This window comes from Xiphophorus hellerii, chromosome 20 (assembly GCF_003331165.1).
Source record: "Xiphophorus hellerii strain 12219 chromosome 20, Xiphophorus_hellerii-4.1, whole genome shotgun sequence".
Taxonomy (NCBI): Eukaryota; Metazoa; Chordata; class Actinopteri; order Cyprinodontiformes; family Poeciliidae; genus Xiphophorus; species Xiphophorus hellerii.
In genome coordinates, this window is record NC_045691.1 from 20,681,149 (window position 1) to 20,696,334 (window position 15,186).

At 38.2% G+C, this 15,186-nt stretch overlaps 1 protein-coding gene across 1 annotated transcript; it reads right to left on the bottom strand.

The window, feature by feature from the left end:
• Positions 1-518: 518 nt before the first annotated feature.
• timeless (timeless circadian clock) lies at positions 519-14,478 on the bottom strand. The gene is made up of 30 exons (XM_032549634.1): positions 14,351-14,478; positions 13,426-13,554; positions 13,183-13,336; positions 12,953-13,067; positions 12,758-12,820; positions 11,926-12,027; positions 11,690-11,845; positions 11,478-11,611; positions 10,604-10,691; positions 10,342-10,518; positions 9,504-9,721; positions 9,308-9,411; positions 7,947-8,116; positions 7,736-7,861; positions 7,489-7,640; positions 6,722-6,819; positions 6,523-6,640; positions 6,026-6,227; positions 5,325-5,464; positions 5,140-5,219; positions 4,905-5,028; positions 4,743-4,825; positions 4,441-4,607; positions 3,676-3,895; positions 3,444-3,512; positions 3,215-3,333; positions 2,177-2,426; positions 1,700-1,751; positions 1,518-1,615; positions 519-1,246 (listed from the first exon to the last, which is right to left on the bottom strand). The coding sequence occupies exons 2-30, from the start codon at positions 13,505-13,507 to the stop codon at positions 1,116-1,118; spliced, it is 3,792 nt and encodes a 1,263-aa protein (XP_032405525.1). The 5' UTR covers positions 13,508-13,554; positions 14,351-14,478; the 3' UTR covers positions 519-1,115.
• Between the last annotated feature and the right edge of the window lie 708 nt (positions 14,479-15,186).

Here is a 15,186-nt window from a genome sequence, read left to right on the forward strand (position 1 = left end):
CCAGTTAAAAAAATCTGAGTATGGTATGCATCTTTTCCTCCATCTTTAACATTTTACCCCTAAATTAAATCCAGTGCAACTAATTGCTCTCAGAACTCACCTAATCTATAAATCTGTTCAGTAGAAGTTGGACTTTACGACCTTTAAAAGCCTTTTTTTTTTCCACGTGGAAAATCCAGCTTGCAGCATTTCTGTTCACACAGGACGAGTCACCATATTTATTAAACTCTGAAACCTTCCCAATACAGAACAAGTGATATACGGCCAGCCATGTGAATTCATTACCCCACTCATTACTGTGCTCGTCTAATAACACCATTTCCAGGTCTCCTTTGAATCAGGGGCAGAGCAGATGTTGTGACAGGAAGTCACTAATGCAGTCCAGATGTGACGACAACACACCGCCTCCGACCCAGAAGGAAAACTGACAACACTGCGTGGTGACTGCAGACATGTGAGGCAAAAAAATAGAAGAAAATCTAGCAGAGGTTGCAGAAAAAAAAATTACTTTGAAGCTATTTGATTTCTGCTCTGCTTTTATTTAAAACTTTTTATCTGCAAAATGAAATTTTTTATTAAACAACTCAGGAATACACTTAATTTATTGATACAGCGTATAGTTGAGACAAAGTTGTTCTTAAATCATGCACTGAAATGGAAAAAGGGGCAAACATTTCTGCCTCCTAGTGTTCAAATTCTGTGTCGCACAATGTGAGAAGCAGAGCGGCTTTTTTATTCTGATAAGTTGTTTTATTTAACAGTTTTACAGACGCATAAAATTGTACATGTGAAAAGAAGCACTTTTAGCTGTGGGAAAACTTTTAAAGATAACTGAATTTGAAACAATTTTACAGAGAACGATTAACTCTAAGAAGTTACAATGACAGAGAACAGGGAATTATAACTATAAAAAGCTGAAACAACCAAATTCTCTAAAGTTTTACCATGAATTACAGGTTCACATAATATATATATATATATATATATATATTTACATCATAAACAAGCTGTTTGGGATTCCAATAATCTGGTCTGCTGTTTGGGCCTCCAGAGGACTGAATCCCCTCTAAGTAACATGAGGGACCTGCCTATATGTGGTCCATTAAAGACTTTCACTAATCTTCGTCTTCTTCATCGTCTATTACGGCCATCTTCCTCCTCCGCTTCACGGGAGCAGAGAAATCCTCCGTGTCGGAATCTGCATCCTTATTTGTATCAACATCCATGGCCTTGGAAGAATCATTTTCTGTAAAAAATAAAAATAAATTAGGGGTGCTTTACTCAAATGTTGCAGCTTGGACAAATTAAAGTAATAACATGGATTCTATTAATTGGTCTGATCAGAAGAGTAAAACGTGTTACATCATCTTTTCTCTAACTGAACATCTTCAGTTTGGATTAAAACAACTGCAGTTGGATATACTGCTTCAGTATATTCAGAAAACTATGAGAAAATCCATAACTAGCTGTTCCTGCAAATATTGTTTGTTGAAAATTAACGTCAGAAACACCAATACCTTTCTCCTCTTCATCATCATCACCATCACCACCATCATCATCATTATCATCCAATATCCTGTTTCTGCTTCTTTTGGTTGACATCTTCTCCTGGGATCTGTTGGATCAGAACGAAATGTGTGAAAATGAACAACATTCAAAAACCTTATTTATGAAAAGTACCGTCATGGTGATTAGCTACCTCTCACTTAGACTGTTTGCTTCACCAGCAGGAGCCGAGTCTGACACCAGACCTAAAACACAAAGCAACAAAATGATCGACAGATGATCTTAGAGAGAACGTGTAATGTTCTACTTCTTTGAAATTAGGAAGATTTTTCCTCTTTTATATAATAAACACCTCCAGCGGGGAGCTTTTACCTCCAATACTCTGGAGGGACGTTTATTTAGATGCAGTTTTTTTATAGAGCCATTAAAGATCGCTTAATCAGAATTGCTGCTTTAGATTTACCTTTATTTTAATCTGCCACCTCTCCGGGGGAACAGAGTCGATTTGCATAGTTATATTTAACTCTGTGGTTTTGTGTTGCAGCTTAAAGTTGATTTTCCTCAGCCACAACATGCACAGTTAAACGAGACAAATCAAACGGCCATGGAGGTTTTGCGTCGTGTTAGAAACGACGCAAAACCGAGTCGAGGACGGATCCGCCATCTGTACCTGCATCCTCTACAGAGTGGCTCTTCCTGCTGCGTGCCAGCAGCAGAGCTCTCAGAGCCTGAGCTCTCTGTTCCCTCTCTTCATCGTCCTCCTCTTCCTCCTCGGCCTGCTCCTGTGGTTCTTCTGGTGACTCTCTGGGCCCTTGCTGCTCCTCTGAGTGTTCAGGTTCGTCCTCTCCAGGGGTCAATGCTGCAGCCACACTGCAAAGCTGAGATGTGCTGATGTTTTCTGGAATCCTCCAGAAAGTTTCCTAATTACAAAAAAAAGAAAGACAGAAAAAAGATAGAAATGATGTGAAGCACATTTTTAAAAAATGGACATAAATTTCTAAATACTTAAACAGAATTTAGAAAAAAAACAATTGCATTTATTTAATAATTGATATTATTTTTCAATGACTAAAATACTTAATTAATTCATTTCTTTGGGAGCAGTTATATATTTCAGGTTTTACTTGTGTCTCCATCAGGCTAAGCATTGTTTATTGATTTATTTTAGTTTTTTAAAAAGATTTTCTAGTTGGTGTTTAGGTATTAATCTTCCAGTCTTCCAATAACACATAATTATCAAGTGATATGTTAAAATTTCCTGTCAAATTAAACAAATTTTAAATCAAAAACACAGCAGACCGCTGGATGAACGCCCTGGCGCCCTGAGCAAAGGGCTTAGCAAATTTTCCTGAGAAAACCCTGAATTTACTCATTTATTAATTTAAAAAGATGTAAATATAAACTAATGTTGAATGAATGTATTTTTTAAATAAAAAAATACATATTCAAATAATTTATTTAGTTGTTATAACTTATTTACTTATGCATTAAATAAAGCAAAAGCAGATAAACTAGAAAAATCCATCCATCAACTAATTCCTATTTCCAGCCATTATTATGCAAGAGGCAAATTCATTATTGCAATTTAAATTTATTTACTGTATGACAACATAAATAACAGAAAATAGAACAAAAAAGAAACTACATAATTACTGGCTGAAACAGTAAAGTTTCTAATAATGAACAATCACTGTACATGTGAACCCACCTGTTCATTTTCAGGTGGCCTGATTCCCAGTTTGCTCAGCAGCTTCAGGAAGTTCCTGTTCTCCATGGCGTCTTCATTTTCCTCTGAGAAAGGGCCAAGTGGAACCGGCTGGGACGGACCTAAGGGAAGGAAACAGGGCGGCAGCAGCAGCATTAAGTAAATGAACTTTTTTCATGAATGTTGCAAGATTTAATGAGAACAATCCGTCTGAATAATCAGTCATACTCACAATCGTCATTTCTATCTATTGCTGTCTTGTTTAAACTGTTCTGCAGCCACAACAGCGGTCCAGACAAACCTTTGATAAGACAAAATATGACAATTCAGACTTCAGCTGAAGAAACATAATCAATTTTCTATGCTACACTAATTTATTATATTATGTTTTAATCATTACTTGAAGAAAAAAAACATGGGAAAACCTTAAAAATAAAAAAAACGATGGGCAGCTTTAATCTTACCTTCTTGCTGCAGAGCCTTTACCATGGACCTGATGTCTGCTCTGCGCTCGGCTGTCAGGTTAAAGTCTTGTCTCCTTTTTCTAACAGGTTGTGGTATTTCTCTCTCATTTTCATCTTCCTCACTATCCGCAGACTCATCCTCGGTTTCATCTTCGTCGTCTTCATCCGCAGCTTCATCTGCAAGGCCTTGAGTTAGTTCAGCCAAGAAGTCTTCCTCAGTCTGCAAAACAAATTAAGCATTTAATAATAAAATACAGTACAGACCAAAAGTTTGGACACACCTTTTAATTCAATGAGTTTCCTTTATTTTCATGACTACTGACATTGTAGATTCACACTGAAGGCATCAAAACTATGAATAACACATGTGGAAATATGCACTAAACAAAAAAGTGTAAAACAACTGAAAATACCCCTTATATTCTAGTTCCTTCAAAGTAGCAACCTTTTGCTGTGATTACTGCTTTGCACACACTCTGCATTTTCTTGATGAGCTTCAAGAGGTAGTCACCTGAAATGGTTTTCACTTCATAGGTGTGCCCTGTCAGGTTAATAAGTGGGATTTCTTGCCTTATAAATAGTCATGAAAATAAAGAAAACCCATTGAATTAGAAAGGTGTGTCCAAACGTTTGGTCTGTACTGTACATAACTGGACTTAAGGCTCATACAAACAGGAATGTGTTGCATAGAAGATACAGTCAGTGAGCTTCTGGTAGATGATTTCTTTTAAAAAACCTTTAGAAAGCAGACCTAAGAAAACCTACCATGTCCTTTCCGGAGCTCTTCCAGGAGCTTTTTCCGTGAGAGCTGCGGCTTCTCTTCTTGTGAAGTTGGCGCCTCTCGGACACCAAGCCCATACTCAGCAGCTTGTCCACAACGCGTGCTCGAGAGCGCTTGGCTGTGAGCTTCTTCATGATGTCACCCAGAACATCTGTGCCAACACAATCACTTTAAAATCATTCACCTGTCAAAGCCGAATCCCAGATAGGAACTGCTACAGAAAACACAGACAGGCAGCGGGAAATCAAACAGTTTGCATAGTGATGAGAACGAAGCCTCCAAATACCATCAGAGTCTTTGTACTCCTCAAACAGCATCTCCAGCTCCTGCTCCTGCTCCTCAGTCCACAAAACGATCTGAGTGCCCTTCCTTTAAAAAAAAAACGATAAAAAAGCTTTCTGAGTTTTTCTACACACACTTTTTGATAGAAATAAATCCGACTGCATACTTTTGTTTCTTCAGTTCTTTAGCATTGTCCACCAGACCCATGTGCACCAGCTGGGTCACCACCTGCCGCCGTGTGCGGTTGCTGTTGCTTAGCAACTGGATGACCGTCTCCACGATGTCTGGCACTATACGCAAAAAATTAACAGTCAGGGGTTAAAGTTCAGAGGTCAGCCTGGTCTGGTCATTTTCAAGACGACAAACCGATTAAAAAATGTTTGAGCTGCAAAAAAGTAAACCTTCAGAGTCAAGATGCTCCATGTAGAGCCTTCGCAGCTCCTCTTCCTCCTCTTCAGTCCAAGATGGCTTCTTTCCCTCTCTGAAATATTTCATTACAATGACAGATTACTCGTTAGATTAGGGATTAATAGTTGCATCAGATTAGGCACACACTTCATAAATGCAAACAAAGCAGAGCACACACCCATCTTTAGTGTAGCCTTCGGTCATCTCACGCACAGCGCCCACGTTTTTCCAGAAGAGCAGCTCAACGTAAGCCTTGTTGTTCTGAGCTGCCACTGCGAAGAAGCGCTTCAGCACGAACTTGGCAAAGGTCACCAGTTCCTGTGAAGGGAAAGGAGAAAAGATTAGACACCAGAATATGATCTACGATCGGCTTCATATCCAGGATTCCCAGAGATTCACTCCAGACTGAACTATGCAGAGGCTTCAGTCCTTTATATTAATTATATTATATCAAATATTAAAGTTCACTGTGGATTGATGGCTGATATTTCTGCAATAGGAAGGCTTCACAAACTGAACATGGATGGATGGATGGATGGATGGATGGATGGATGGATGGATGGATGGATGGATGGATGGAAGGAAGAATAAGAATAAAAACTGAAGGACACAAGGGAAAGATAAAAGGACAAAAGGAAGGACAAAGGAAAGAATAATGTAAGGGAGTGCATAGTGAGGAAAGAAAAAAGAAATGTAAGAAGAAGAGAAAATGTATGCAGGAGTAAGGAGGGGAGTAAAGAATGAAAGAAAGGATAAGTGGAAGAAAGAAACAAAGAACAAACAAAAAAGGGAAAAGAAAAAGTAAAGAAGGAAGCAAAAAAGAAGGAAAAAAGTAAAAGAAAGAAAGAAACAAAAAAGAATTTAATTAAATTACTGCACCTTGTAAGCGTCTGCGGCGGGATCATTCAGGATTTTGTTGAAAAGGTGGAAGACTGACAGCTGGAAAAGCAGAGCGTCCATCTTGAGGTCGACGGCCAGGCGGTGCAGCATCCGAGCGACGCAGTGGTTTGTGTGAGGCGTGTTCTTCGAGTAGGATTTCAAGAGGAGAAGATACGAACGCACGATGCTGGGGTTGGCAAACCTGTAACAGCAAACAGAAGAGGTGAAATCTTCTAACCAAGACCTTGAAATGTCTTTCTGAAGCCAAATAAAAAGATACACTCTATGTGGGTTGAATGCACACATTGTCTGGGCCTCCTTTAGTTGAGGTTTAAGATGCCAGCTTGAGCCAGGCAGAGTAAATCAGGAATACTTTACTCCAGTAAGGAACTACTGTACTCTTGATGTTCACAAAATAAGGTTTTATTGCTTTTTTGAAGCAGATTGAAGGCAGCCTTAAATTCAGCGTAAAGAAGAAACTTTGATCCGTTCCTCACCTTTTGATAAAGTCTAGGATATTGAACTCTTTTTCAGAAAGCTGGACAGATTCTAGTTCCTCCTCTTCCAATTCTGCTCCTTCATCATCGTCCTCAGCAATCGTCTCAGGAGGAGGCCCTGACGCACAAGAACAAAAGTTGTCAAATTAAAATAAGAGTACAGGTGAAAACGGGGGTGAACATGTCGTTAAAGGCTCACTTGGCAGGTTGGCCTGGAAGATCTGTTTAAGAAGATCCAGTTCTTCTTCTGGTTCAACATCAGATGAACCAAACACATCTCCATCTGGCCATACTTCCCTGAACGAGGCAGGAAAATACACTCAGTTACATAAATGGATGCCTTTCTGGTTGAAAAGAAAATGTAAATAATATTCTGATAACTAAGTCTGTTGCAATAATCAATTAATCACATGAGAAATTAAAAATGAACCTGATAATTTCCACTCTGATGATTTAATATCTTTTGAAGGGCAATTTTGTTTACAGAAACTTCATAATCCATTTTATTTATGGCTTCTGTTGTGTTTTACTTTGGATATTTCAAATATCATGTAAAGAGATTTTTTCTTTTTACAAAATTAAATTCTATTGATCTTTGAAAGCACAAACTTGCTTCATTATGCTATTATTATTTTCAGGTCCCTCTTGAAAATGAGATCTAGATCTCAACGGGGTTTACCTGATTAAATAAAGGAAATATATTATCAATATAGCACTTCAAAAATCCTCTCTCAATAACCAAATTGTAACTTAATGCAATAATTATTGGAACAATTTATCGTCCAGCAAAATTTGTGATCGTGAAGGATGAACAGTTTATTTAGATTATTTGAAGTTTTAAATATAACAACTTGCTGCTTGTTTTTATGTCACTTTAAAATGAATTTAGTTAAAGTTTGCTTCAAAGACTGAGTTGTAGATCAGTTAATTGGAACATGGCTGGTGAAACATGGATGTGGTCCAGACCTGGCGGCCCGCAGCAGCGCCAGAGCTTCAGGTCCCAGTCGGGCCAGCAGAGCGTCCTGCACCCGAACCATGGCCTCAGTTCGCTGCTCCTCCAGAGGCGTTTCTGATGCAGCATCAAAAGGCACAATGCTTTCAGTCAACGATGCCGACACCTAAAACCAGAGGACAAAACTTAGCTAACATGTTGAGTGGCTCATTTTGTCAGAAAACTGGATTTCTCCCCCTGGAGGCCAGTTCTGGCACCAACCTGAAACTCAGTCGCCCTCAGCTCTTCCTCAACAATCTTCCAAGTTTCCTCCAGCACTTCTGGACTCGACTCCTGAGCCGGCTGCTTCTTTTGACCTTGAGACTTCTTCCGCCTGACCTTCTTCCTCTGAAGACATGAAGGATGAAAACATTAACACCTCAAAGACGCTCCAAGCTATCCAGAAAACCACCAGGAACAGAGAACAACTCACCTGAACGATTAAGTTCTTCCGGCCTTTGCAGAAGCGCTCCAGCATTCGTAAGAAGAGATGCGTTGACTCCACCAGGTCTTTAAGGTAGGAGTGAGGCTGCTTGGTTTCGTCGTATTTCCTCAGCAAGGTCAGAAAAATCTCTCTGTACTCCATCAGGTAGAAGATGTTGCCTTTATGAGGAGATTTCAGATATCAGTAAACAATAAAATACAAAGCAAGGCTGAGAATGCTTCCAAGTTTTAAAAATGTATTAATTTAGCTTTTTTTCTACAGTTTTAACTGTAGACCACTGCCACAAATTCACCTGACCCTGTCTTATGTCTTTACGAAGCAAAGGTGCTCTAAATCAGTGGTCCCCAACCCCCGGGCCGCGGACCGGTACCGCTCTGCTGACCAATTGGTACCGGGCCGTGCAAGAAATAATTAAATATTTCCGTGTTATGTATTGAGTCTGGAGGATCTTTTCTTTTGAAAATCCTTTAACTGGATTCTGTCGGTTACGTCTTGCGCGGCAACATTGAGCCCACAAGCAGCATCGGCCTTTCTTTTCCAGACGCGCACCCCCTTCCCCCCGGTCCGCAGAAAATTTGCGAAGTCTTAACCGGTCCGCGGTACTAAACAGGTTGGGGACCACTGCTCTAAATGATACCCCACCAAAGACGGTTGATGCATATTTCACACATAGTAAAGGCCAAATTTAAAGCAATTCATCTTGTGTTAAGAGTTCAGCCCAATTATGTATAATTGTGCTATCTTCCATAATAAATACTGAGCTTTACATTGTTATTCATTCAAATTAACAGTCTTCACTAATTTTAAGATTTTCCTTGAACACAAAAACTAGAATAATTTATTTTTTATATAACATCCATAAACTCAGAAAGAAGAAGTTAATAACACATTTGCTGTCAGTTGACTTTTAAATTAGGTTTTAGATGAGAAATAATATATTTATATTTGATTTATTTTATGTTTGTTTAATTTAAATACAATTAACAATGATGTATAATTTTAGCTGATGTTAATTTGATTAGTTTTAGAAATATTTTAATAATTGTTCTAGTTTTATTTTGGACATATTCATATGTGCTACAATGTCGATAAAAATAATAGCATTTTATCTGGTCTACAATGACACATTTACACATAATTCAGTGCATTTTAGCTTCTTGTTATTATTTTGGTTTTTGGCAGAGTGGAAGCTCGCTTCTAATTTTTATAAAGTACTCTGTGCTATAAAAAGTTGTAAGAAAAGTACGCTATATCTAAATGTAAATATAAATGATCTATTGTGATTTTAAAAAATGTGTGCTTGTACACCTGCCCTCCTAATTTGACTTATTTTTTATATAACATCTCACTTTTAATGACATTAGAGCTCTGACGGATGCCTTCATCGGCAGAGCGGTCCATTTCGTTCACAGTTAGCAGAAGTTCCTGATACGCCTTTAGAGCGAGATGCATCCTGAAAACAACAAGAGGTTTGAACATGTCAGAAAAAAATCTGATTATTCCTCATGAATTTGTCCTTTTTGCGATCCGTCCAGCTGATTTTACCTGCGGGACCAGGATGTCGCCTCTTTGCGGTCCGTTAGCAACATTTCATAGTAATTGGTAATGTTGCGTTCAATGAAGTGAAATGTACGAACAGACATGGTCTCTGAGACGAGGTCGGCATGGAAACCGTTGCCACGGTTGAAGGCCATGAAGAAGCTGAGCGCCCAGAGGTAATAGGTCTCGTCGTGTTGCTGCGTTTGTTCGCGGATTAGACTTTCCTGGAATAGATAGAAATATAAATAATAGTGTGAATCATTAAAATGTTTTATTTAAAATAAAATCAAGCGAAAGTAAATGTGTATATTTCTGTTCAGAAATCACAATTTTTTCATGTTTTATTTGTAATTTAATTGCAGCAGCAAACAAAAAAAGAGAATGCTGTGCTCTTAGTAAAACAACATTTCACTGTTAAAAAAAAGGTTTACAATAATTCTACACTTAAAAGCAGAATGATAATAAATTTACATTTATAAAAAAAAAACTTGCTTGTCTGTACATTTTTATTAATATCACACTTTCCCAAACTCAGATTTTCAGATATTTTTGGTCAATTTCAATCCAGTTTTAATGCATAAATTGTAAATTTCCAAAATATATAAATAAGTAACAAAACAAAATAAACACTCTTACAGCAGATATTTTCATAGTGGTTAAATACCAGAAAAAACCGCAAAGACGTAAGTGAGCAAAGAAATACATGAGAAACGAATAACACAACTCTACTGTTCTCCAAACAAGTTAAAAGTTTCTCGGTTCACCACAGGTATTAACTGTGTCACCATCATGTGGAAGTGAAACATGCATCAATGAAACATCTACTGTACAGTACATCACTGACCTTAACGAGGTACATGAGTCGGTTGTAGCAGTTCTCCAGGAAGTCCACGCAGAACTCGCGCAGGAAGAGCCGAACGTTTAGCGCCGAGCGCCGTTTGTCCCTGCAGTCCTGGGCCTGCTGGTTTCTCTTAGGAACACGCCTCACTGCTTTTCCCAGGTCGTGAGTATAACATTTGAACTGCAAAATCAAAACCAAAGACATGAGCTGCTGCTCGCTTCTCATCTCGTTGCAGAGGAGAGGGCTTGTATGGTTGGTGACTCACATTGTTTAGATTTCGGTGATAGATCACGTCCTTCTCCCCGATTGCTTTCAGGCCTTGAACCACAAAAGATCCCCCAAAGCGAGAATGTCTGGAAGAAACAGCAACACAAAACTCTCAACTCATGAAAAATATGTGCTGCAGTATATCTAAAGATCCTTGGAATATGGTAAACCAAGCAAAGTGTCTGGAAATTAAAGGTTTATTGTAATCAATGTCACAATCCTCAACAATTTTATCACAAGTAAATAATATCCTGTGCTGTACCACCTGAATGTCATCATGGAAAATACATTAACTAAGACTTAAAGATATAAATTATTGTTTTTGCATACAAGTAACTGATTGTGTTTAATGAATCTTAATGTTATTTCTACAAGTGCATGAAGATAAACCATAGTGCCTCTTAATAAATCATCATATTATCAGAAAGGGAATTAATGTCCATAAATTAATTTAAAAATGGAAACAAATTATATACATTCACTAAACATAGTAATATATTTCAGGCCATTGCTTTCCGGTTTTATTTCAGTCCTTAAAAGTCAGACAGCAAACACTGACAATGAAATGTTTGTTTGGTAAATGTCCTGAAAGATCTTAAATGGAGGCAGATGTTTTAAATCCAATTTAAAATGAAGGGATTAGAAAGTTCTTCCCACTGATGCATCAAAGAGTTTGATTCTAATCTGATTTATACTAAACTAAAAATGAAGAGCATCAAATGTTTCATTCTCTTCATCTAGAGAATGAAGAAATAGAGAAGTTTTCAATTGAAATGCATTTAACAAAGCGGGGAAATAACCTGCTCAACTTTCAGTCACCTGGAGCATCACTGCAGGATACTTTTACTGTTGTTTCATCAGTTTGTCTTTACCTGGTTCCTCTCTGCAGCGTGCGAGAGCGTTTCTCTGCCTGCTCCTTCTGCCTCAGCGCCTCCAGCTCCTGAGCGTCTCTCTGCTTCTCCTCAGCGGAGCGAGCGTGACCGGCGCTCACCAACGCTTCGGGAGTCTGAAAAATTCAAACGCATCATATTGAGCTCGTCTGCAGGTCCATGAATGAAAGGCGGAAAGGCTTTCAACGCCTCACCTGGTCTCTGAACATGAGGGAGATAATTTCCAGCACGTGCATGCTCCACTGCTGCTCGCTCTGGGCAGACGCCAGAAACTTGACCAGGTCGTCAAAACCGCTCATGTGAACGGCCCACAACACCCGGTCATGTACGCTGGCGTCATCATCCACCTTCTGCCAGCAGAGAGACGACCACCAGTTAGAAAAGAGAGGAACGGTGAGATAAGGAGTAAAGGATCTGTTATCAGTCAAACCTTCTCTTCACAGGGATCTGCTGGCACATGAAGAACGTTTCTGACCAGCAGTAAAATCCTCTCGATCAGCAGGTTGTCCTCGTCCTGTCTTTGTTCCCAATCCTGGATGAATGAAGGTGCAGCAAGACAAGCAGTGAAAACCAACACAAAACGGAACTGTCTTAGTATTGAAAATACAAAAACGTTTGCATTTTAAAGCCTTGCAAGAGTTTTTACCTTCCACTAACTTTTTCTGCTTTCTGCCAAGCTACAAATAGAAGCTTCAGTGTTTTTTTATTGTGATTTTATATGACAGATCAATTCAAAGTAGCACATGAATTCGTAAAACATTCCAGCTCTAACTGTATTTTTATGGTCGTTGTCATCCTGGTAGAGGAACCAGTCTAATCCTGGATTTATCTCAGATTATTTTCCCATTAGATTAAACTTCTCCTTGTTTAGTCTGTCGGTTTAAGAAGACAGTCATGTCTTGGTAGCATTAATTCTTCCACTACCACATTATGGACCACATATTGCTTTGTGAAATGTTCAAAGCTTGGGGAGATGCATGTCTGCTGTGTTTTTTGGCTTTTGTGATGCTGTTTGTTCACTTTTGTCAAAAATAAATTAGACAAAAGTTGACTCTTCTTCCATCTGAATGTTTGTTACGCTTTTCAGCTTTTTATTTATATAAAAACAGAAAATAATGTGTTTTTCTTGGACCTCACAGATGTGTACTACTTTGTGTTGGTCTTTTACACAAAACCACTGAAGTTTGTGGTTATTATGAGATAAAAATTTTGATTTTCAATTTGTATGAAAACTTATGCAAAAAAAAAAATCACTGACTTACCAGTTGAAGTAGGTTGTACAAAGTCTCACTTAAAATCCCAAACACCTTCTCACTGGCAAAAGCCTTGAAACAGAAGCAAAGTGCAAAAATATAGTAAAGACTAAAACCTAGGAATTCAAATTACTGAGGTTTACTTAGTAAACAGAAGCTGAGACAATGTACTCAGAGTTTACAACACAATGTTATAAAAAATACCTCTTTATAGGCCTGCAAATGAGATGTGACTTGCATGAAGTGTTGCCTGAACACTGGATCATCTGGGATTTTACCAAAACACAGCATGGCAGGCTGGGTGAGGTTAACCATGAGCCTGAAACGAGACAACAGCATAAAAACCATTCCAACGTCACAATTCTGTGCGAACCAATACACTGTAAACAAATATACATATTACCATACCAGTAAAGCTTTGTAGAGAGTCATACCTGATGCAGGCGTCAAACAAGGTTTTGTCTTGTCTGTACTGAACGATAATTGGAAGGAGATCGTTTTGAACAATCTGGCTGTCGCCGAGCTGCTGCCGAACATCACGAGTGTCATCTTCATGACGTAAATAGCGGATCAGGTCTTTAACGCTCTCTGTACCACAGGGGGAAAAGTTTAAGGAAAGCCGATCGAAATCAGAGAATGCCCATTTTGTTAGATGTTTGCGTAAATTAGTTTCTCACCCAAACAGTCAGGTTCCTTGTGATAACTGTCTCCCTCTAGGTAACCCAGAGCGCTGCATGTTGCCAAAAGCTCACAGTTCATCCTGAATGGGTTTATGCACCATCAGCCAACCTGATGAATCCAGAAGCCTGGGTAGAAAAAAGAACATCGCGTTGTGTGTTTTATTCAAAGAGATTAATTTGTAATTAATAGTCAGCCTATTTCCCCTAAACTGGATCTATAAACGCATCAGCCAACATGCAGTCTGATGCATGATTTTGAGTTCAATAACTCATACAAGTTATTCTTTCCTTTTCTGATGGATTTCAAAGTGCTAATATCAAAAAATACAAAAGCAAGAAATATTTTTCCTCTACTTTATGTGTCATAGTCCTTGGTATTAAAAAACTATCTGAAAACTCCCTCTATTATAACTACAGAGCTGGATCAGATACATTCAGTTATTGTTTGTTGATTGGTACATAACTACCTTTTCTATTTTTTTATTATTTATAATAAACACATATTTGGAACATTAGGAATGTTTCTGCTCCGACTTGTGTTTAGGTAATGATTTCTAAATGTACAATACTCTTTCTTCTTATTATTTTTCTGTTATTACAATCCTTACCTTAGCTAAAATGTGCATGATTACATTTACCTCCAACTTCCTGCTGATACGCCTGGTTTACTGAATTGGACAATAAAGGATTTTTCTGTTCTATGCGCTCCGCAAATATGACTTCATTGAAGAAAAACCTCGGAGCTAATTAATGAAGACATCAACAGCAAACTATCTCACGGCTGTGGTTTCTATAGAACAATAAAACAGTAACATGTCACTCCTACCATTGTGAGGTGTATTCAGAGAAGTTAGCTTGCAACATAACAAATATGCCTCCAAAATAAATTAGTTACTTAGACGAAGTCGAAAAAATAACATACCAAGAAATTATTTCGGATGTTATTCGTCTCCAGAGTTTGAATTTATCACCAGTCAGTGGATAAGTTTGAAGTTTCCTCCGGTTGTAAAGTTGTTATCGACCTGTTGTTTCTCTAGTCGGACACAAGTTCCGCGCCAACTCAGAGAGCGGAAGTGGAGCTTCGTCACTTTGTCTGTGTTTTTGTGCCCTGAGATTAGTATTTCAGGCACAGCGGGCTTTCTGTGATACATTAAAAGAGATAAAGTTTGATGACTGTATTTAAAATAGCTTGATTAAACTAGATAATAGTCTGACTCTTCACGTCTGAAAGCGCCGCATTTTATTTACTATACAATTTAAGTTTACTTTGATGTAATTTGTCTCCTTATCAGTTTTACCCGAGGGAAAAATAGGCTAACCTGAAGATTATTAAAAATGAGACGATTTTGTTGTTTAACACTTTTTTTTTTTATCTTGACACAAGTTTAAAAAAACGGACATATATTTAATTAATTGTGAACAGGTCAAAGTAATCTGGCATTTTTAATTTTGTTTATTTTTTGCAGTTTTACTTTGAACCTGACGTCATGGAGCTCCGTCTGAAACAGTGGCGGTTCTTTCATGGATGGCGCCCTGGGCAAGCGGTTCCCCTTCACGTCCCCCATTCCAAACCACACATCAACTCCACCCATGTAGCCCATTATTCACACAAAAGGAAAAATATTTAGATTAAGCATGTTCAAAACTGAAATGCTGGTACGTTAAATATGTTAAAGTTATGACCCAAAATCATAAAAAAAATGCTTAAATATAAATAGATATTGCCATAAGTGTTCAACAACTTATCTGAATGTTCTA